The sequence below is a fragment of the Chrysoperla carnea genome, chromosome X (genome assembly GCF_905475395.1).
Source record: "Chrysoperla carnea chromosome X, inChrCarn1.1, whole genome shotgun sequence".
NCBI classification, from domain to species: Eukaryota; Metazoa; Arthropoda; class Insecta; order Neuroptera; family Chrysopidae; genus Chrysoperla; species Chrysoperla carnea.
The window spans coordinates 22,607,958-22,633,484 of NC_058342.1; the positions used below are offsets into that span (position 1 = coordinate 22,607,958).

The 25,527-nt window shown below is 29.9% G+C and overlaps 1 protein-coding gene and 2 non-coding genes across 4 annotated transcripts; 2 read left to right on the plus strand and 1 right to left on the minus strand.

Annotated features, from left to right (window-relative positions):
- The first annotated feature begins 7,553 nt into the window (after positions 1-7,553).
- Trnak-cuu lies at positions 7,554-7,626 on the plus strand. The gene has a single exon. It is a non-coding gene; the product is annotated as a tRNA-Lys (tRNA).
- A 1,902-nt stretch (positions 7,627-9,528) lies between these two features.
- Trnap-ugg lies at positions 9,529-9,600 on the plus strand. The gene has a single exon. It is a non-coding gene; the product is annotated as a tRNA-Pro (tRNA).
- Positions 9,601-16,350: 6,750 nt separating this feature from the next.
- Positions 16,351-25,306, minus strand: LOC123302700 (rab11 family-interacting protein 2). 2 transcript variants are annotated; one of them, XM_044885740.1, is made up of 7 exons: positions 25,144-25,306; positions 24,860-25,004; positions 21,888-22,126; positions 20,007-20,326; positions 18,453-18,909; positions 17,660-17,829; positions 16,351-16,632 (listed from the first exon to the last, which is right to left on the minus strand). In XM_044885740.1, the coding sequence occupies exons 1-7, from the start codon at positions 25,172-25,174 to the stop codon at positions 16,471-16,473; spliced, it is 1,524 nt and encodes a 507-aa protein (XP_044741675.1). In that variant the 5' UTR covers positions 25,175-25,306; the 3' UTR covers positions 16,351-16,470. The 2 variants fall into 2 exon arrangements, with proteins under 2 accessions (XP_044741675.1, XP_044741674.1); XM_044885739.1 differs by having other exon boundaries at positions 17,660-17,832.
- Positions 25,307-25,527: the final 221 nt, after the last annotated feature.

Sequence of the window (25,527 nt, forward strand, 5' to 3'; positions counted from 1 at the left end):
ATAATTCCAATAATCGAAAAATGACATTAAAAAATGTACAGAACAACGTTCTGTCTGTATGTCATCGTTCCGCTTGTGTATCCAATATTCTCCAGATCTCATAGAGAATATTGTGTTATTTTCCGTTCATAGAGAATACTGAGCTATCTCAAAACGAGCACAACCTACATAATAAAATTATATATAAACAATATGACTTCCTGATATAGAAATTACACTAAAATTGATATTAGTTACAAAATTTTTTTTATAGAAATGGCCTAATTATTTGAGTATTGAATCAAAATATGAATATTGATACATAAACCACACATATCAAAAAATAATTTTTCACAGAATTTTAATCACATAAATAATTTTCATATGATTCGATTAAAAAAAAAACATATTGAAATATAATAAAACTGCCTTAGGTTGTCCAATAATTCGAAATGTTGCCTAAATATTCAAGAAACAAAAAAAAAAAAAATACGAAGCAATAAATTTTATGGTTAACGTCTCATTCGCAATTCAAATAAATAGGCCTAAAATGTGATTTGAAATCCCCACACAGAAAATTGTGTGTGGACTAGAATATTTTTCAAAATTAGTAGAAAAAATTTTTCATGTGATTATAATTAACAAGTACCTGCGTTTACGAAAATTTTAATATTTTCTTGAGAATAAATAACGATCAAATTAAAACAGGTAGGTTTTTTGTTAACGTACTACCATAGAAATAATCTCTAGTCAAATAATGAATTTTGAGCTTTCAAATATGTTTAAGCACAGTTCGAAAAAACAAATTTTATCTGTATTTATGTCATCTATGGAGAAAAAACGCAACTCTTAATTCAACTATAGTCTATGCTATATCAGTATTGTAGTTTTCATCAGAAAAATTCTATTCCAATAAAAGCACTTGAAACTAAAATGGCACCTGTGAAAACTTGCCATATGGCATAAGTACTTATATAGTTGTGTCCTAACTGATAATTTCTCTGCTATTTCCATTAGATATGCGAAGAAGTTTATGATAAGAAGAAATTACCCTTTCCTGGGGCGAGAAAAGATAATGATATTACTCAAAGAACTTGTTTACGAGCATGAATGTGCAATCAGAATGTCGAATATACAGAGACGTTCAATCGTTAAGTTACACAGTTCTTTTCCCATCAAACAATAATAAGTGATTCAAGCAGGGACAAACTGAACTGTATTCGGCATCTCGAAATGTAGGCGTATACCTACCATATGTCATTTTGAAGATGACGTCGAAATTTAGCTTTAATTTGTTTACGGCTGCACAAATAACATTTATTATCATAGAAAAAGACTTTAGTGCAGACCTTTGTGAATTTATTTGATTCTATTTAAATCACTTTAAAAGCAAAAAAATACAGTTTAAATTATCTTTAAGAAGCTCAAATTAAAGGCTGGGGCTACCAAACAATAGCAAGTATTTGCTTACTGTCGCGTTGCAGATGCAACCAGCATGATTTCTGATTGGTTACCTCGATTTAATACCTGTGTTTGTTGAGTCAGTAGAGTGAAACATTGATTCAAAAATAATTATAGGTCAGGACACAACCTAAGGCTACACTCAATCAACGCGGCAAATTCACACCTTTGATTGCATTGACCAATCTCGAGTTATGTTGCTTATGTCTATTAGACGCATTGAGATAATACAGAAAGAGAACACCAGGGGTCTGCTAGCCTGTAAGGGTCTGCCAGTGATATGTACCTTGTATACCTATTATACACGGTAGTTAGTATATTACGTATAAGTATACGTATTAGAGAAGGGCACGGGGAAACTCACTGGCGTTCTCTATCTGTATTATCTCTATGAAAAAATGTCTTTTGTTTGGTTACCATGAATTTAAGGCGTTGTTTTCTCACGCAAATCAAGATTAGCCTTAAGAGTAAAATATTATTCTTCGACAATGCAAGACCGTAAAACAATTTTCATTTTAGTCTATGGTAATACGTTTAAATATTAATTTTTTTGTACAATTTTTATGTAAAATCCATGGTATTACAATCTCACAAGACACATAAGAGCATCATATTTTACACACACACAAAAACTTGATGCTTTTGTTATTTTAAATTTTGTTTTTTAAAACATCTATGGAACATTTCAAGATTTGAAAATAAAACTGTTTCGTAAAATAAATCGTGTAACATTTTAAGAATAAATTTACCAAAAAAAAACATACTGGGGTTTGTAATCCGGACAATTCTACATCATTATACATATAAAGAGAATAATATCACCAAACAACTCCCAGTATAAAACTTCTCCCGTCTGGTATCCAGATTTCAAACACTTTATAACCAATTAATTTTAAAAAAGTGATAGAAAATTCAAAATATTCTAAATCATACCTAGAATGTTTTGAATATTGATGGACTTTATTTTATTTTGTTTTATTTGGCTTTGTTCATACTAATTAATTTAGGCCCTCAAATCATATATGTCACTCTTCGACAATCTGAATGCGTTGAATTTTGTGCAATATTTGATTAATTAATATAAACAAAGTATTTAGAAAAAGATCTAACCTAATTCATTATTTGATTGTTTTTAGACCGTTTCGCAGCCAAATAGTTGAATTAACCGTTTAGTTAACAGCCTAGTTTTGTTAAACAGCCGTTTAGTTAAATTTTGTGGTTCCGGTAAAAAAATTAATTAAAAAGTCATTACATGTTATATTTTGAACAATTCCAAGTAATTTTTGACTCGTGACAACTTTCATCAAGCCTCACCGTTTTCGATATATAACCGAATTTTTGGAAAAATATTTTTTTTACGATAATATATCGAAAACGGTGAGGTTTGGTAAAAATTATCACAAGTTAAAAAATATTTTGAATCGCCCAAAATATAAAATATAATGGCTTTTTAATTAAATTTTTGACCAAATCCACAAAATTTAACTTCTCGGCTGTTTAACTAAGCTAGGCTGTTAACTACACGGCTAATTTAACTGTTTGGCTGCGACATGTATATCATAATTTGAATGGGATGAAGTGAAAAACATCAAAGAATAGCTAACAGCATAAAACACACCTGAATACATATTATATTTACATTACGATCCTACTTTAAAGAAGTACAATTTGGCAACATTGTTTACTGCGCAGTAGCCATACGTTTATCATTGGCAAAATTGAAAACCAAATCTAAAATAAAACGCGGACCAAACGATGAAATATCTTGACGTAAATTGTAGTAAAAATAAACTTCTGTGTTATAAACAGTGCTCTGAACTTATGAGAAATATTGGCAAAATTCCAAAGTTTTAAATCTACATAAAAAAACCGTTACTCACTTCAAGACTGTGTGTACATCATGCAAAAACTACTAAAGATATTTAGAGGGAATTTTTTGATTCCTTGTAATTATTAAATAATCATTTTAAGCTGTACCTAATGATAATATGATCACATGAAGTCATCTTTAATACAATGCTGGTAAGTCACGTAGCACTCGGGAATGATTTACGAAAAAGAAAAAATTCTGTTAGCAGTATGATGAGCTACACAGGTTGTCGAAGTCGCAGGCATAAGCTAATTAAGTAATGTTGACCAAATAAGTGGGTATAATAATTTGCTAGTTACTTTCATAAAACTCTTGGGAATCATTAGACAACAAAATAAAAGTTCTCCATCTAAAATGATTTCTAACACAGGCTTCAACTTGACCCCTGATTTGCCTTTTGTCTTTGCTCTTCTTATGTTTCTCTCCAAATGATAATGTGTTAAATATATACTGCAGTGCAACCTCGATATAACAAATCGGAAAGAAGCAAGTAAATATTCGTTATATCAAGTAATTCGTTAAGGTTGGTCTAAATTGTGTTATAAAAAGGTAATTAATGATGTTCAACTTTTCTGCGACTGAGAAAAGGTGTTCTTTTACGTTTCTGAGCCATTGAAACATTAATCTTTAACAATAGTGACAAAGTATAATTTATTTTTTTCATTGACTCTGATAAACAATTCAAGGGAAATTGCGAAAAAAAACCTGCTTTCCGAATTATGAAAGAAATGGCTGATTTTCTAGACTTGTATTGAGTTTATATAAGAGAGCGAAACTTTATGAATTGTTGTCTTCAAGGTCGATTAAAAAGCAGTGAAAAGGCGGATGGTAGAAGCACCCAAGCACATTTGAAAATAAAGAACATTTGAGCAGCGATCTAATGGGGTAGATCATACCTGGGCAGGCTTTGACTTTCGTTTACTCTTTATGTCTTTTAACAAGAAAGGTATGTTTCGAAGTGTTAAAATAGTTTAAATACAGAGTGTCTACAAAAATTGCCCTCAAAAATTGCAAGTTAAATTAAAATTGATTTAAAAACGAAGAAGTTATAAGCATTCAAAGATTGTTGTCCGCCACGTTCTTGCAAAACAGAGATTTATATGTAATCTCTATGGCGATAAACGTTCATATTTTGCATACTAGTAAAGATTTTTAAAAATCAGGATCACAAACTGTCCACGCAGGGAGAATTCTTTACCTGGAGTAACAAAAAAATTTTTGTCAAGTTGAAATGAAATTTTGAAATAATTCTATTTTTTCAGCTAGACGGAACTCTAATTTGACGCTCAAAGGCAGTGTCAATCGTCATTATAAAGATTACATTAATTTTCTTAGCGAGAAGCTAAAAATGAACTAACGATTTTATAAATCGAGAATCAATCGTATAAGGCTCGACAGGATATTAAGATAGTCCCGGAAAAGCATCTAAGCGCGGAAAAAAATGTTTTTAGAAAACTTTTAGAACTAAATAATTTGTTCTGACTGGTAAGATGTAGAGAAAAAAATTAAGTAAAAAAGTTGTTCTTCATAAAAAAAACAACAATTTTTGTTCGAAACATATTTTCGAGAGCTCAATAGATTCGACAGAAATTGAATTCAAGATTCTACCTATTCTTGTATGGAAATAAGTCTTTAAGAAATTCACATAATAGAAAGAAATACTTATGAAGATAATTTTTAAATTACAAAATCAATTTCGTATAAAAGGAAGAAGGAATATCTCGGAAACGATCAGCTTTTGCGAAAAAATTTATAAAGCTTGACTTGTTTCAAAAAGTTGACATTTGAGAGCTGTCAAAAATAAAATTGATTTTTAAAAAATTGAACGAGATTTTTACCTGGAAAACTTTTGATGTTTATTTTAAAAAATCCTGTCGGGTCCTCCGGTGTATGCTTTACTAATTTGCATAGGCGCAAGTAGATTCAATCCCATTTATTTCACTTGAAACTCAAAAAAATGCATGGTCAGATGACAGATGGTTTTCAAGGGACCAAAGAGTTCCAAAATAAGTTTCCAAACAAAGTTGTACATTAAAATTGAATTAAAAAAAAGTAAAATAGTGTTTTGTTTTTTTGAAAAATCGTTTATATTTTTATTTAAACCCATCAAATAATGAATTTTGAAGATCTTTAATTTTAAAGTAATAAGTAAATAATATACGACTGTGAATTTCCATATTGATTTCAAAACCTCTCTCAACACTTTTTTGGTTTATATTTTCAATTGTAGTTTAAGCACAAAAATGAAAAAAAAAAAAAAAACAAAAAAACAATTGTAGAACTAATTTTAAAAAAGCACTTAAATCTATTTAAATAATAATAATAATAATAATAATAATAATAATAAAATCATAAATAAAATATAAATCGAATGATGGGAATTATTTCAAATTCAAATTTTTATACTATCAACCATTAAAGAAAACAATAAATGAAAAAAAAAATTAATTAATGAATTATAAAAAAAAAAAAATTATATATACTTTTAAAAAATAGCATATAAAAAAAAAAGTTTTGCAAGAATTAATAAAAAAAAAAAAAAAAAATGAAACAAAACAAAATTAATAAAAAATATCTGTGTGACCTTTTAAACTCAATTTAAAATTATTTCACCTAATGTTTGTTTTTAATTAATGGGCATATAAATAAAATAAAAAAAAAAAAAATACAATTTACTCAAAATCGTTTATTTTTGTCCCCTCCGTACAAAACCTTAATCCTTTGCATCCTAGATATACAGTGTGTGTTATTTTGAGTGAAACCACCCTCGTATTTTCGAGTAGAGAGAAGGATTTAATTAATTTTATACGCGGAGGCATATCCAAAGAGGTTATATAGAACATAGAGCAGGCATGGACAAATGTGACTTCGGGAAGTCCCTCGGACTCCTCCCTTAAAATACGAGTAAGACAGTGACAACCTAACCAGCGACAACCTAAAATACGAGTAAGACAGAGAGACAACATTTTTTTCTACCTATCTCATTACTATTAGAGAAACTGAGATAGGTAGAAGATTCGTATACCCGTCTCGCTTCCTCCTCAATGAGTAATGCGGACTTGAATAAAGAGGCACACAATAAAGCTTATGACGCACAAGTTATAACAATGGTGACTTTGACTAAAAATAACTCGCCCATGCCTGACATAGAGGCTGAAAAGCATAGGAAACGCAATAAGCGAATTATTGACCGTTAAAAAAGAGACCGAAAAAAAGTATCGTCTTCCCTTTTTGTCTCGCAGCCTATCAAAGCGCTATATTAATATGTTGAATTATTGTATAAACATGTGCATGGCTATGTACTTCATAAAGTTTGGGTGGCCACTATACGGTTCTATGTTATTAATTCTATGGGCATATCAGATGGTTGATCTCTTTGAAAATTTACTAACTGGAATTGGCAACAGAGTGAGAACCACCTCTTAAAGAAGATTGAGAAGGATAAGAAATGACGAAGCATGATTGTTAATGCGCATGTCTTTATATACAATATAATATCCTGGCGCGTATTTACAACATAATAATTGCCATTTAATAAATATTATTTAATTATTAAACTTTACTAACCTCTGATACATGTCTAAAATATTCCTTGCAAATAAAACAATATCTAAACATTTTTAGAACTTTTACACAGAATTAATTAATCAAACAATAACTATGAAGCAGCTGACTTCCGTCAATAGCACTTTGCACATTGAATACCATGCTCTGATGTTGTGCTTCTCTTTCACCTGTTTGAATATTGTGTTGTTGTCTTTGTTAATCTTCTCTGTTAAGCAAAAATGTACATACTTGGTACACGTTGACTGTAACTATCAAATGTTTGAGCTTGTCTCAAATACACAAATATAATGCTCAAACATTAAGTGAAGATATATTATTTACCTAACTAAGGAAAAGTGTTATAAAAAAGGCTTGACGTAATTCTGCAGCATTTCCGTTTTTCGTAACATCGAAATTGGATGAGACATTATATTTTTTACGAAAACTACTTTTTTTTTCATGTCATTTTATAATCTGTTATGTTCGAAATTCCAAATTTTAACAGTTTTTCGCGGATAACCCAAAAGCCGCACGTTCAATCTCAAAAGTATGAAATCACTATAAAGCTTATAAATAACAAAGACATTCGATTGATTTTCAATGCCGAAAAAATAATATTTTCCGAGATGTGCTTCAAGGAATGACCATTTCAATACTATATGATATTGGGGTTGTATTGTTCAGACATTGCCAATAAGCCCGGCTAGCTCAGTCGGTAGAGCATGAGACTCTTAATCTCAGGGTCGTGGGTTCGAGCCCCACGTTGGGCGAATAATTTTTTTCAATAAAACAAGAATTTCATTCGTATTTTTCGTTTACATTCATGAAGTTGTAACAAAATTCATCATCAAAGCTGAAGATAAGATACAAATAATTTCAACCCTAAATCTACCCTGCTCGTACATCCCTTATATGGATAGATACATTTGGTTTTTTCCTTTTCTATGCCATTGCTTATATATTTACTTTCTATTAAAAATTTTTTTTTTTTAAATTTATTTTCATACATTCCAATTGAATATTATCAAAAACTTCCAAAATATGTCGTTTTTTGAGATTCCTTCATAAGAGCAACGTATTGTATATCGATTTTCAATGACTTTTTTCTTAAAAATTTGCACGGATACGTATGTTGAAATTTTTTAAATAGAATTTTTTAATAAATGCTAAAAATTTTGAGTTTTGTTTACGTTAAAGCGTTAGAGATAGAATGTAAAAAATGCCCCGTTTAAAAAAAAGTGGTTCTTCCAAACACTGTGGTTCTTCCATTGCAGCATCGGGAAGAATACACTAAATGGTGGTGTAACCCACCTAAATTTTTGAAAGAGCCCGTGTCGCCGATCATTATTATGATCAGTGATGAGGCTCAGTTATCTTAATCCAAAATTATTTATAAACTTTTAACGCACCCGAAAAGGACAAATTATAAAAAATAATTTGTCATAATTATAGAAAATAAATGTGAAAATTATAGTCTTACGGAAGAATTATTAGAATATTGAATGTCAAAACTATTTTGATTTTTTCATACTAAAAAAAAGTATGATCTTTTATCAAAACACTAATATTGTAAATAACAAATTAAAGAAGTCCTTCTCCTAATTCTCGCATTGGGAAATTGTTTATATTTCAGTTGAAAATATTTAAAAGTAACACTCAAAAAAGTATTTGCACATATATATATATATATATATATATATATATATATATATATATATATATATATATATATATATATATATATATATATATATATATATATATGTATATATATATTTATACCACACAGTATATAAGCATGTCTTTTCACCCATATACAAGCATGCTTTATCACCTACATCTCAAACCAAGATTTCTGATAATTTAGTTCGGAAAATACCTTTAAGAGTGGATGCGGATTTCTAGTTCAGTTAAATGGTAAATAACGTAAGAATATATTCAGATTCTTCTATAATACAATAAAATTTAATATCTATAAGGATAAAAAAGTTGTAACTTTGAAATTTGCTTATGCTCCTTTAAAAAAACCGTACAATCAATAAAAATCAAATTAAAGTTGTACGCGCGAAATCCTTTTATTTAAATTTTCTGCAGTCAACTTTATATTAAAAATAAATTCTTTATACTAAAATTTATTATTTTCGGATCAAAAAAATTCAAAAGCATTAAAAAGGAATGGATTAAAATTTTTTTAATAATGCTATTTTTAAAATTTATAATTCATAATAAATAATGAAAAAATTAATTTGAAAGACAATTATTCTTGCTGTTTTGACAATCTTTTTTTATTTTTTCATATAATACTGAATATTAATACTGAATTTACCTTTTTTATCTCTAAGGAATTTCTATTTAAAACACAGTTATGAATTTCGTGATTTTACTAATATAATTTTTTACGTAATTAATGAACTTTGCTATTTTCAAGCTAGAAAGTCGAATAATATACAAAAACGTATAAACAATTACTTCTTTTTCTACAACTTTTGTTTGAATTTTTTTTATTGATTGCAAAGTTTTCCCCCAAAAATGAGTATAACCCCACCCCCCTCTCTCGAGTAGTCGATTTTTCGGTACGCAATTTCAAATGTGCAACACTTGACAATTTTTATTTATAATATAAAACATCTATAAAATTGACCATATTTTATTTTTAGAGAATAATTCATATCGGCTCAATGGTCTAGGGGTATGATTCTCGCTTTGGGTGCGAGAGGTCCCGGGTTCAAATCCCGGTTGAGCCCAAGTTTTTTTTTAAATTCTTATAAAAATTATTTTAATTCCATTAAACAACGAACGAAGACTAAAAAAAAGGGGAAAATACAATTTTTTATGGAACGACACCACAAGGGGACACCGATTGCATTAAAGAAGAAGAAAAAAAGGGATCCTATTTTTAACTTTTTCTCACTGGGTCTTTTTTCTTAAATACGCCACTGTAAACTTATATTATTTATAACTTATAACTAACTTAATCAACCTTTGGTTTTTTTTCGCGAAAGTGTTGATAATATCATCGATTTTCAGATTTTTAGGAAAGCAAAGCGCGAATAATCTTTCCTGTCCCATTGTGGCATGCAACCGCGATTTAACTCCGTGTAGTGTAGGAAACGATTTCTTTGGGTTATTAAATTAATGAAAAGTGAAAATTCGTAGCGCAAGAGCTGCGTTAGCTAAGCGGATTCAGTCAGAGATTGCAAAAAAAAAAAACAAATTTTTCTTAAAATCAAGCATTGCATTTTTAGTTTTTCAATAATTATTATTTCAAAAACTCAGCGTCTATAGTACTTTCTTGCTTAAAACTGATCAAGAAATACAAAAATATTTTTTATTTTGATAAACGAAAATTGCATTTTTAGTTTTTCAATAATTTTTATTTCAAAAACTCAGCGTCTAAATTACTTTCTTGCTTAAAACTGATCAAGAAATACAAAAATTTTTTTTTATTTTGAAAAAATTCCAAATTTTGTACTTTGCGCACCTCCCTACCCCTTGCTTATCTGTCGATTTTTCTCATTAATGAATTTGATCTTTCAAATAACAAAAACTCTCCATAATAAGTTATTTTTCCAAAATTCTATCACCAGTACAAAAGCAATAGCTCCATTTCCTTCGGAAAGTCGCTAAAAAAAACTCGCGACCTGCTTACATGAGATCGACTATCTAGGATTCCCGTTTAGGTACATCTCACAGACCCCCAATTTTTTTCTACACACACATGGATTCCTAGGGTTCCTTACGATGATATATCACCAGTACAAAAGCAATAGCTCCACTTCCTTCTGCAATTCGCTAAAAATTAAACTCGCGACCTGCTTTAATGAGATCGACTATCGTGGATTCCCGTTTAGGTACATCTCACAGACCCCCAATTCTTTTCTACGCACACATGGACCCCTAGGGGTTCTTACAATAATATGGACGAGTTAAATACAATGAAAAGAATTAAATATTTGAATAAATTTTTATTAATTTTTATAAAATTACATAGTATATAATTAATATATTAATAAATAATATCATTTTCATAAGTTTTTATTTGTTAGCGATTTTAACATTTATTCCTTACTTAATTCATTAATTTCTAATAAAAAATATTGGCTAAGTTTTTTTTTTTAATTTCTTTCTTTTTGTTAGTCAACTATCATTATTTCTGATTTGATGATTCTGACAATGACATCAGCTAAAGTTGACATCTATAGGCGAGTCAACGAAATTTCAAAACTTCTTTTCATTTTCAAGAAAACGATTTTGTGAAAAGTTTTTTACAATTGATTTGAATATGTAACTATTACTCCAGGTGTTCAATTTTAAAATTAATTTTTCCAAGTTTACAAATTATCTCAAAATATTCAGACTAATACGGCCTACCTCATACGATATTTATCAATATGTCGATGGTCTGAGCATTATTTTGATACCAAAGAGGATATCATAAAGGAGAAGCAGCCCATAAGTGCTAATGTAAAATCGTAGTATAGGAGTTTTAGCGCCTCTATGGAGGCTTTCAAACTGTCAATAGTCACCCCCGCAAAGGTCTACAAACTAGTTGATCGCCACAGACTCCAGATGTCATTTACAATTATATTTCTGCTTCTCCTCTTCTTTCTACTCTTTGTTGGCTAAAATAGTTTTGATTTATATTGAAGGTCCGTCAAAATGGGAGGTTTTGTAGTTACCTGTTCAAATCACGATTGCAATGAAACTATTGATTAATATTATTGAGATTGCCTCAATGATATTGAGACAGTAACAATAATATCGTAAAATTTTTCATCTAATGTTTCACAATTTTCAAAAACACATTTTTCTGGAAATCTCTTAAAAAAATTTATTCTGTTCTTATGAATTACGATCCTAAAGGTAGCACAGAACTGTTGAAAGTCCTTAAATGAGCTGGGAAAACAAATGAATGTAAACTTGGTATGGGTACCGAAACATGGGAACATTCCAGGAAATTTTGTAGCCGATGAGCTTGCTAGAAATGACACAAGACTGTCGGACAAAAAACAACAATAGTCACCCGACAGTTCCGTTTGCGCACTGCAAACTGAGGAAATCTTAAAAACGGGTAATGTCAGATGAATGGAGGAACGCCTTGTGTTACTACAAGATAGATATAGCCTGAGTACAATCGCAGACGTTCTGAAGATTTTTTATCGCTTCAAAAGGCTTCTATAAGTAAAAGTTTTGCGGCTATTTAGAATCCTTGTTAAAAGATGTCTAGAATAATTTCAAATTTTTCTACTAGACCGTTTAAAATGAGCAGTTTTTATTTATTTCAAACTGACATTTATTTTTAATGAGTTTGAATTTGTTAAAAAACAAAAATGGATACAATTTATGAACAACTTAGTGTAAAATTTCCAGACAAATAGATCCTAAAGGTCCTTAAGAATTTAAGCCGTACTGTTTCAGTAATTTGTTAACTTTTAAACTTAAATAATTTCCTCGATTGGAGGCACAAATTTTTTCTCGATGTAAGACACTATTTTATAATTACCACTTCGTAGCTCAATTAAAAATTTTTTATTTGTGGAAGATCAACAGATAAAATTATGAAAATCGTGTCATATGTAAACATTTTTCCTAGATTCCATAGTGAATCGATTTACATATATTCATTCTATAGCAATAGTGGATGTTTCGATTCGAATAAAAATAGAAAATATTTTATTCCTACCTATTAATTTTTAACTTTTGGCTAAAATAATTTTCACAACGGAATTATACCATACAATATTTCCAAAAATTTTTGTGGTTTAATGGTTGTATTCGTCTTAGGCGATTTCGACGGAAATTTACTTATGAAAAATTATGTTCTATAGATTTCACGCTGAGAGACTTTTTCCCCATCGAGGTAAAGGTAGTAAAACCATGATTCTAAAAAGGAAATGCATCGATTAAGTATAAATTATCTTTTGGTCCCGCTATTAATTACTCAAAAATCAGAAGAACATCACGTGTAAAAATAGATCACCGCGGGTTAAAGAAATAGAACCTCTTCAATTTTCCGACAGAAAAAAAGCTTACACATCTAGCCTAATAACTAAATCGATTTATGTAAAAAAAATTGGTATTTTACCTTCATTTGAGACCTTTCCACGAACACAGACGAATTTTCATCGGCTACTAGGGATATGAAAGACACCGATTAAATTGAAAATATGTAAATCGATCTTTGTGAAAGTAGTTTTCAGTAAAAAAAATTTCCTCGACGAGATATAATTAGCGGTTTTTTAAATTAATATATAAACAAGAAAATTATTGAATAATTATGATATTTTTTTAATTATATACAAAATTGAGAAGACCTAACTTGTATATGGGCGGCAGTTTGTTAAAGCACATTTTGTGAAAAAAAAAAAAAAAATACTCATAAAATTTCAATTACAGTCAAAATCGGTTATAACGACGAATTAGAAAGGTTCTAGCTAACTATTTTGAACATCACTAAATTTTGACCACTTTATTTTAAATTTAAAAAAACTATGAAGTCTTAGCCACAAGACTAACTGTTATAAATGACAATTGTTCATTTTTTTTCTAAAAAATAACTTTACGAATTCTTATTTACAACGCAGCCAAAATAAAGTAAGTATAAAATACTTTCGCAAAAATCGGAACGAAGCAAAAACACGTTTTTTTTTTTTTTTTGCAAAAAAAGACGGAAAAGGCATTTAAATAAAAAAAAAAGCCAAGGCGAAAAACGAAATCCTTTCGCGATAGAACCAGGTTTTCATTCTACTTGACTTTAGCTGGTCTCATTTTTTTTTAGCGCTACAACTCAAAAACAACCAATTTTGTTTTTTAATAAAATGCTTTTTTGAAACAAAAACAAGATTTTTCGTACCTTTCCGTTTTTTAAAAATCATTATCTTACTAATGATTGTCTTTCAAATGGTCAGATTGAGACGCATCGTTAGTGAGTCATCAAATTCGCTTATAGCAAGATATCTCTTCGAAGATTTGTAAGAGCCAAAAAGTATATATCGCTTATAAGAGCTATCGGATATAATAACCGTAATAGTAGATATTTCTAGCGCCGTTATAACTGGTTCTGACTGTATTTCAAAAAGTTTAAGGGTCCAGTTTCATCAACTTCGATAAAATTACAAGTAATCACAGTTTAAGATTCAATCACAACTCTATTTGATATCATATAATTTGTAAAGTGTTCCACTAACCATTTTTGACATATTTTTTTCCGAAAGTATTTTGCGGGGAGTTATTGAAATATGTAAACATCATTGTTTTGTCGTATACGTAATTTAGAACGAAGAGATAACTTCGAACAGTGAGTGTCTTGAAATTTAATTTCATATCAAATCTACCGGACAATTTTAACAGGGTCATAAGATTAGTTTTCGAAGAAAAATTTTTATGGTTAAAGTTTAACATTTAACTCAGTCAATTGTTATTATCATTTTTTTTAAGTCACAATTCAAACGAAAGACGAACACATTACTTACAACAATTTTTTTTTTAAAGAAATGGTGAAACCGACCCTTTAAAGTCATAATATAATTAGGCACTTTGATACTTCGTAAAAAGTCATAAAAATAATACTGAGCCAAGTTATAATCCAATCTTATGGCAATAATTTTGATAAAGAGAATTTTATAACTTGGAGAAGACATATTTTTTATATACAAAATTTATTATTTTTAAAATAAAAGCACTTAAAATAGTACAAGAAATAGAGATTTTAAGCTTAAAAGTTTTAAGGGCTTGATGAAAATTTGATTGTAAGTAGTTGGAAGGATGTAAAAAACAGGTCAAAGTTTTTGTCACGTGGAACTTTTGTAAAATTAGGAAATAGAAAATTTAAAAAACCCAACTTGAAAAAAAATTTAAACGTGAAAGTTGTAACTAAGATAATACTGTAAAAGGACTTATTTTAATGTTGGCAAAAAGATCTTCAAAATAAGCTGTTGTAGACGTCAATATACGGATAATTCAAAAGAGAGATACCGCAAATAGATCTCTAGCACCTAGACCGAGTTTTCTGTGCCCTCCTTGAGAATAAACTGTCACTCGAAAGCAAGAAGTCCCGGATAAGAGAGGTCACATTCCATGCAGTTTTTTTTAAATTTTAAATATCCAATTTCCGAAAGTTCTACGTGACAGTAACTTTTAAATGTTATTTTATACATTTTTACAACCAAATTTTCAGCGAGTCCCTGACATATTTGAGTTCATAGTTAGTTTATCTCTCTATTTTTTGGCAACAGTAGAATTAATTTCTGTAAACAAAAAATTTAAACTAAAATTTGGTTCATTTTGGTTAAAGTACGTTTTAAATATAAAAACAAGGGTTTTTTTCGTACATTATGTGTAGTGTTCCGAGGGGAAAGGTAAATATTTAAAAAGATAACTGTTTATTTTCGTTTCTCTTTCAAAATATAATCCCGGAAAATAATCAATAAAAATTGGATTCATCACATTTGAATGATCCACAAATCCACAAATGATGGGTAATCTTAGAAACATCCGACCAGACGTACGGACGGCTATTGTTTGAAAATTTACGCTTAAGTTTTGGCAGTCATGATAAGGTATGTGAGAAGTTGTTCTGAAGATGACTAACAAGTTGAAATGATCATCAACAAAATATTTTGATAAACAAAAAATTTTTAAAATAAAGTGGATTTTAAGCAAATAAAATGTGTTTAATTAATATGTGAGAAGTATTGCAGTTTCCTAATTAAATGAGACTTTTATTTCTCCAAATGCGATCTTTTTCCTTTATGTTATCACTCGAAAGGTTCAATAAGTTTACATAATCCTCGTCATGGTTTCAGTCTTTGTAAGATTCGCGTAGGATAATTATTTTCATTATCTATAAAACAATCAACTACGAAAATTATGTGAACTTATTGAAGCTTTCCAGTTATAAAATAAGGAAGAAAATTCCACTTGGAGAAAAGAAAGTGTTGTTTAAAACAATTCAACATTTCTACATACTTCATCGTGACAGCCAAAATTAATGAGTTCCTTTCCCGTACTTCACCAGTCCGATTTAGCCTTGTCGAAATATTTTCTCATTCCAAAGATGAAAAATGCAGCCTTTTTTTGGCGATCTCTCCAACCTGAAGTTTGTTGACGTCAAAGCCCTGCTGCTATTCTTAAGCAGCTCCAAATGGTTCATGGAGTAGTGGGCGGGGATGGACCAACTCCTTTTTGCGGTATCACAACGGATCCTATGGTCTAAATGTGTCCCATCCCAGGACAGCCATTAGCTACGATTTTTTAAGTATTTACCATTCCTCGTTGTAAAATATTTTATAAAAAAGCTTAAACGAATTCTACAAATAATTTGAGTGTCATGTTTTCCATTCCCAAAAAGATTCAGGTAAGTAATTTTTTTTTTTAATTTTAAGTATTTGCGATTTGAGCCCAAAAGAACCAGAAAACGCAATCTATACTAATGTCATTAAAAAAAAAAAGAAAAATTTTAAAATCTAAGTTTGTTTCAAAATTTTCTCCCTCCACAATGTCCAAAAAAAAATATGAAAACAATAACAAATAAATTTTAATAACGAATCAGACTTAATATGTCAAACACTCTAAAATTTGTTTAATTTTGATTTTTGCCCCTCCGTAAACGTTGGTTATTTAGTGCTGGTGATACCCTTATAAGGTCTTTGTAAAATTTTTGGTGTAGTTTCCATCACTCGTAAGAGTAATTCGTCTAAATAATCTTCCATATCTCTTTGTTTCTTTTTGTTGTCGTCTAAAGTGGCTTGTAGTTTTGTAACCATTAAAATTAAATCCTGAAAAAATCAATAAAATGTTAAAATGAGCTATTTTCATACAAATCAAAACAAAAAGTCTAGAAAAATTAAAACCCAACACTTTTTTTCGTAACAAATATTTGCAGGTATGTAAAACTTTGTTATCCTTGGTTCTTTAATTGTACGAACAATTATAAAATCGTGATTTATGTAAAAATATACTTTTCAAAACGCAGTTTAGAGACGTATCGTTGCCAAATTTGGATAGGAGCTTCTACGTTGCAATTTAGTCAAATTGCAGACGTTCAAACCTGGCAAAATCGAGCAATTACGCAGCTAAACGATGTGATTTGCAGTATCAATTTTATAACTATCTTGTTCAAACGAATGCCTCTCAGCGCCTATCTTTCTTTACAAAAACGAAAAATTCAATAATTCTTTGTTAGGAAACTGCACACAAAATCGAGCTTTGCACAGAGAATCTTTCCTTAGGTTAATGTTTTTCCAGCAAGAATGCACTTGTCGACAGATTTGGTCTATTTTTTTCACAGACTTCGAATAATGCTAGCTGTGAGATCCCGAAGTTGCAAAATTTTTGATTGTTTATATGGTGAGATAATCAGCTGCAAAATTCGCGATTTCCCCATTCCAGGCATGTAAAACTCAATGTCCTCTCAGCTAGTTTTAACGATATTAATAATATTAATTAAAAATAGCACCACGTCGTTTTATTTTCGAGATATTAATTGTGACGTAAATTGATCAAAATTTGATTACTATTAGAGGGCTTACTATTAAATCTCAAAGTTTCAGAAATTTTGACCGTTTAAAACACGAGATAATTATGCCTGCGTTCCCAATTTTTACCAATTTACGTCAAAAGCCAATGTTAAATTTGCTTACTTTAGAAATAATTTATTAAATTATTGGGAACTCCCCCTAAAATTTTCAGAATCGATTTAGACTTAGTCTAATTACATATTTTTTAAAAATCAAGCCTTTTATCCCAAATTGCCCTGGCGCTCGTATATCCTTAACTGGCATAAAAAACAAATAAATAACTTACCAATCGTGATTTTCCTTCAAACTTTTGTAAAACATCATTTGGAATTGAAGACTCTTGATGTTCCATTTGATTTTCACCACCGATGATAATTCGCTCACCGAAATTTTTTGAATCAAATTTCTCGATAGATTTTCCAATTTGTTTTGTGATTTCAGGCTCCAATTCACTAACTTCTAGAACATAAACGGCATAAATTAACATTTTAATCGTCAAGAAATTCCCAAAAAGATCGCACATTTCATGTTTCCAGGTGTAGTTGAGACGCTAATTTTAGAATAAACAAGGGCTTAAATGGACCCATTTGTTTAGGAATTGATGCCTCAAGCCTGGAGCCGAATCGATTTTATTTACTTTTGATGAATACTTATAGATTCTTAAGAATTTTATTCAGTTAAACAGTTTTGGTAAATGGTTTCAGAGCGAATCATCCAGAATATACCAGAATAAGTGGTAAGGAGCCATTCATTAATAACGTAAGCATAATTTTGATGATTTTTGAAAATCTTACGCAAGAATGGGCTTAACAAACTCCCCTCCCCCACATAAGCATATAAATAGATTTTTTTAAACCCCCATCCCCGAAATGAGAGACAAATATAAGATAAAATATGCCAAAACAATCATTTTGGTATAATAAATATGTGTCGATCCCCTTCGGAGCTTATACTGTCAATGATTAGTTAGGATGGATAAATAAAAGGGAGGTAATCAAAGAGATTGTCAGCCCGGTTTTAGCCTTCGACTTTGCTTCGGCTAATATAGTTAAACGAACCAAGAAAATGAAGCCTTTTACCTTTACGGAAATATTTAAATTTCTTCGAGAATTTATTTCCACTCTTCTCATCTTTTGGTTTTTCTGTATCTTTTGATTTTTCCACATCCTTTGGTTTTTCAGGTTTTGTTGTTTTTGGTGACATTTGAGGTATGGTATCTAAACTAACATTTGATTCTTTGGAAGTGGGTGTTTTACTCAATACTGGACTTGATTCCACAAACGATGAACGATTCGATGAAGTATCAATTGCTGGTAATGTGCTCGATTTACCATGTTTCCCATATAATTTTGCTTCCCATTCGTCAACGGGTGGTGGAGGTGTTGATATATGTTCTGTTGATTCACTGATTGATTGTTGTTTTGGAATTGGGTCGGAATTGAGTCTATCGGATGTGGATTTTAACGAGTGAATTCCTGATGATAAATTTGGCGAACATACGGAACTGGTTGAACTAATTTGTGATAAATCGTCGAACTAAAAATAAATAATTACATTCGTTTTATTTTATCTGGGTAACCATGGAAACTATTTACCACAGTAATGAACATAGAAAACCAAACCATCAAGAAAGTGTATACATTTTACTAGAACAAGATGGCCACAGAAAAATGATTTTGAAATTCCCCAACAATTTCGGATTTCTAGGAAATTCATTCATCAGATTTTTCCATGATTCCTATGATATTTTTGGAATCCGTCATGAATAACTCGGTATTTAATAACTCTGATCAAAACCATTACAACTCCGGTAAAAACAACTTGGCACAAAAACATCTCGGTGTCAAAACAACATTGATCAAAACAACTCTCGTTAACCGTGCGACTGCGTCCACTAACTGATTCACTGATTAGCCAAGCCTTTAATTTGATCGGGCTAGCACTGTTCTGTAGGTTTTTTGTCCTTTGCGGTAACCTTTTTACTGCGTTCACTCACTGATTCACGGATTGGCCACGCCTTTAATGCGCAAGCATTTAAAATAAAACAACTCGGTCATTATTAATCCGAATTTCTTTTATTAGTTATTGATCGTGGGAGTCGTTTTGTAGTGAGTTTTTTTGATGAAGTTATTTTGGAATCGATTTATTTTGACTGGAGTTGTTTTTGTTCGAGTCGTTTTGACCAAGTTCTTTTGGTATGTAACCCTTATTTTAATAATTCACAGATTTGAGGTTTTGAAGTCTTTTTTATGTACTTTTTCAATTCATAATTGAGCCTCAAAGACTTTTTTACTCGCATTTTTTAAGCATAAAAAATTATTCTTTTAAACTGATAATCGTACAGTAAATTTTGTTTTTATTAAACGATTATCAGTTCAAAGATATCAATTGTAAAAAAGGCATCTAAAAGCTTGGGAAAACTTTAAAAAGTAGGCATTTCAAGCTCAAAAATGAGATAGGGCAAAAATTGAAAGACCCAAGGTAACGTAGGACACACAGAATTTAACTGGGCCAAATGAGATCGAAAATTGATTCAACGGTTTATCACCATCGATTGTGATGGTATGTCGACAGTTAAGTTCGCATTTTTAAAGTGAAAGGGAAAAGTGAAAGTTTAAAACATAAAAACTTACAGTGAATTCATCTTCGTCCTCACTAATAACGCCTGGATCAACATTTGTATGTTGTTTTTCAACTTTGAGGAAATTCTCTGAACCAAATTTACTAGATATATTACCAATACTTCCAGCGATCGAATCATCATCATTTGTGCCATATTTATCTTTCTTTTTACCGGTAATATGTACTTTTGATCCAAAGGATTTCGCAAATTTTTTCAAGCCAGATTTTCTTTTTTCTAACGATCCGATACTTAATAAACTGCCACCAACACTTTGGGTTAAATGTGATAGGCCACCTAATGACGATTTATGTTTTTCTTGTTTGCTTAAATCTGTAAAATAAAAATTTATATTAATAACGTGTTTACTTTTTCATTTCATTTCCTAACACGCGATCATAATTTTAGATAAAAATCGAATTTAAACCACATCCTTAATACAATCATGTATCGTTCAATAACAAGTCAATTTAAAAAATTTTTAAAAACACCGAAACAAATTTTGTGTACCGAACCCTAAACTCGCACTTGAAACATATCTGAGAGCACTCTCCATTAAATTATCTTTTTCCTTAAGGCCTTTTGCAAACTGAGCCGATTATGAAGAGCATCGATAATTTTTTATTTTTTTCGGATACGGAACGATAAACTCGCACTTGAAACATAGCTAAGAACACTCTCCATTAAATTACCTTTGAAACGAAATAAAAAAAAAAAAATCAGTTAATCCGTTTAGGCGTTACGATGCCACAAACAGACAGACACACACACATAGCGGTCAAACTTATAACACAAATTTTTTTTTTAGTTCGGGGGTCAAAAATTCAAAATTACTACATAATATAAAACAAAATCGCTTTCCGCTGTCTGTCCCTATTTATGCTCAGATCTTCAAAACTATACAACGGATTTTGATGCGGTAATTTAAATGCTGTGCATAATATAGTAGAGAAACACTGATAATTTTAGAAGTTAATATGATGTCGAAGAAATTGGAGGGTTAGAGACAACATATGAAGTGGAGGTTATAACACAATAATCTTTGTATTTAAAAAGTACTCAGCGAAGCGGGAAGTTCACAGCTAGTTATCTATATATCCCCATAAAAAAAAGTTATGCAAAAATTGCATGGACCGACAATTGCTCTTACGTTGCGAATTTTTAATTCAATTTTTTGTTTTTTTATTTTTTCGACTTTTATTGATATAAGTGTAATCATTTTGATTTTAAAATATTTTTAAAATGTAGAAATGATTGTATAGTTCATCAGGAGCAGATATCCAATTTGAAGGTTAAATCCACTCCAGAATCCACTCAAGCGAAGTCGGGGGCTCAGGCAGTAATTTTACATAAAGAGGAAGCACGGAGTTTCATTGAAATTGCGGACAAGTAAAGGATTTTCCTTCATTATTCCGATAAGATAATCGATTAAGTCTTGCATCACGTTCAAAGTCGATAACATAAAAATCTTTAAAGCACGATTTGTTGTTCTTTGAATAATTTTTTTTCAATAATAAGTTAAGAGAATTTATTTGTTCTTTTAGCCTCAGTGTAGCACATGGAGTAAAAGTAAAAGGTGTTCCAATAAGAACGCCGGTTTTGAATTGCGCGCCATTTTTAGTGTCATGATTTGACTTAAAAAAAGAAATGGACGTTCGTTAGTAGATAGCTGGAGGTTAAGTAAAATGAAGCGCTACAATACACAACAACAAATTCCTATTGTGAAAAATTATTATTATTGGAAAAACAAATAGGCCACGGAATAGAAACCTCACAGCAGATGAATCTGTCGAAGATACTACTTTTTCATGGCTGAACTTCAATAGAAGCGAGAATTTTACGGGAATTTATTACAGTACATGGCATTTTTTTAAACAAATTTAGTTACACTTACTTGTTAAACTACCAGCTTTTACAATAAACTCGATTCGTACTTCTAATGATCCACGATCTTTTTTATTCTCTTTACCCTTTTTTGCTTCAAGTTTATACCAACGGTTTCGTGCACGCTCATAAAAATCGAAATTTGCTAAGGGAATTCTCACTTGTCCTAAAAATTCATCTACACCCAAAAAACTCCGATGTAATGCTGTCAATACAATTTCGGCTTTGTTGCCTTGTTCAGGAATCAATCTGAAATCAATAAATATCACATAATTTCTGAAACTATACCGACTGTTTAAAATAATATGTACACTCCCTCTAAAATTCGTTTAAGTAAAACTTTATAACAGATAAATCGATCAACCCGAATTTTTTCAGCTTCTGGCTCTAACTGGAAATTATTTATTCAGATTTTTACTCATAACTGATAATTGATTTAGAAACAGTTGTTTCTTATAAAATATAATCATACTTCCCCCTGATTTGTATACCATGTTTATATAAAATATATCAAGGTATAATAAGTTTAGTCCCAAGTTTGTAACGTTTAAAAATATTGATGCTACCAACAAAATTTTGGTATAAGTGTTCATAAAATGACCTAATTAGCCCATTTTGATTGCCCATCCATCTGTCTGATTGTCCGCCTGTTAACATGATAACTCAAAAATGAAAAGAGATATCGAGATGAAATTCTTACCGCGTACTCAGGACGTAAAAATTGAGGTCGAATTCGTGAATGAGCAACATAGGTCAATTGTAAACCGTTAGAGAAGAAAAGTTTAAATATAAAAAATGTTTCTTATAAAAAAATAAACAACATTTGTTTGAAACATTTTTTCGTAAACATCACTGTTTACCCGTGAGAGCGCAAATTATATAGTACGTGTTTATGGGAATATCAGTTATGTGTGTGTGCCATGTACATATTTCTGGCTATCTAACAGTTGCTATATTTTTTACTTACATGGCGTCAAAAACAAGTTAACTCAGTCAATTATGTAAAAATTTTAGCTCGATATCTCTTTTCGTTTTTAGTTATCGTGTTCACGGACAGATGGAAATTGAATAATTAAATGATTTTATGAACACCTATACCAAAATTTCGTTCAAGCATCAATATTTCTAAGCGGTGCTAACTTGGAATTAAACTTAATTATAATCATATTTAACTCATATAAAAACTTCTAATTTTCCTCTCCAGCTTCTTAAATTTCATATTTCCAGGTTTTCCAAGAAATTTGAGTGTAGAAAATTAAGTTGGGATATTTTTAAATAAATATCCGACCTAAAGTTTTCATTTGTTTTTTAATCAACTTTTCAATGTAAAGAGTTCTTCTATATTTTATCAGTTATGCGAGAGAGCCTGGAAAAGTAATTTCCGGTCAAAACTAAAAGATCAAGCATTGCCTATCAGATTTAAATTTTCACATCCAGCGAAATATTTTGAATTTTAGAAGAGAGGTACGGGTGATTTGAGCACCTAGTATATAACCTAATAGAAAAGAAAATTTTTATTATATTATTTTTAAATAGAACAACTTTTTATAAATAGTAGATAGATGCCCCGTGGGGTTAGGAAAATAAGTTCTAGTTTTTTTGTCTTTAAGAAAAATGTTTCATACACCATTTTGAAAATCGTGTTGTATGTAATGAATCGCGAAAAAATGAAATTAAGATGCATCAGAGATGGCTAGAGATATCGAAAAAAAAAAATTATTAGAAAAAGTTGCTTAAACAACTTTTTTTATATCCATATATCGATTTTCATGACAAAATTCGCATTTTTAATTTTTCCATTATGTCTACTCAAAATGATTACAAGTTTATTTATTAATTTGATGACTAGTGTGCCGTGGAATGTAAAAACTGGACGAATTAATAATTTAATAGTTATACATTCAAATATTTCAATAAAGTTGTAATAATTATGAGTGTGGGCCAAAATAATGAAAAAAAATTAAAAATGCAAATTTTGTCATGAAAATCGATACACGGGTATAAAAAATATTCTAAGCAACTTTTTCTTATAACTATTTTTCGATATCAGATTTCGGTTAAGCATCTTAAAAAATGTGACCCATCACCCTGTATGTCTGTGCGAAATTTCAAATCAATATTCCTATAAATAACGAAAATATAAGGGTGTCTTATCATAAATGCGACACACTGTATATATAAAATCAAATATTTGAGCAAAACCACTCGATAATCGTCAAAGACCACATAATAATCGTTATCTCATAAAATGGTGAGGTTTAGGAAATAATGTCAAAGGACAAAAAACGCTTCAAATAGTTCAAAATATAACATCCAATAGTTTTATTTCTGTTTTCATGATTTTTCAGTATGATTAGTTATTACGAACTTGTAAGCGCAAAGCGTACACACGCGCGTAAACTTAAACGCGCGTGACTTTTTTTTAGACCCTCAAACGAACAGGATGCGCCCGATATACCGTAAAAATCGGAGTTGTACAACTATATTCCGATCTTAAATGCATTGTTTTCTCAACTATTGTCTTTTTCTTATGGAGTCGGTGTCTTATCATGATAAACAGTTCCTTTAAACTTATCTCGCAATCGAATAATTTTATTGATTTATCAGTGCTAACATTTTATTGGGACACTCTTCTTTACTAAATTATTTAATTTAACTTCAATAAAATGATTTCAAACTGTTAAAGAATAAATTTTTATGAAAATTATAAACACATTCAAATTTTTTAGAATCCAGCTTCTCGTTTTATCACATTTAATTGATTTAGTCTTTTTTTTTTTAGCGCAATTTTAAAAAAAAAAATTTTCATATCACTGAAACTTATCAAGTTTACGTCTTTTCCGAGCAATTTTCCCTCTAGATAGTCGACATTATCTTTTAAATTTATTTTTATTGTGATATTTGATAAAAATGTTTTTGATTTATAATTTTTGAAATAAACTATTGACCTATAATTTTTAAGTAAAATAAAAATTGACCTACAAGTCACATTCCTCGTTCCATTCCACATTTGGTGGACTATTTTGTTTAATTGAAGTACGGCATTTTTCTTTTCCCAAAGCAATCGTCACAAAACAATCATTTGTACCATTATTCCCTTTTGTTAACAAATTTGTAGCACGTTTCACTGTAACACATTAAAAACATAAAAAGAACACAATCAAAAAATTGAATTAATCACACGTTATCAGATATGCATAATATTATGATTTTAATATAATACAATCAAAAAATACTTCTTTGTATTTGATTTAGATGAAACTTACCAGCAACATTCACGTGTGTTGGACTCCACATTTTTTGATAAAACACAGAATTTTTATTAAAAATTTGTCAAAAAAATAAATTAAATAAATAACATTAAATTACACAAAAAATAAAAAACAACACAACACACGGATTAAACCAACTTTTTGATATGAACTAAAAACTTTCTGATTCATTCACAGTTGTGTGATGTTTTGTGTAGAAGTTAGGTCTGTCACTTTGATAGGTAAAACTCAGGTACGTATTAGGTACGTATTTTATCAATATAGTGAGTCATCGTCACGCGATTGTAAGATGTTTATAATTTTTGTATTTTTAATCATCATGCAATTATTTATTTTGTTTGTAAACATATATTTTTCTATATAATTTCACTTCAGTTT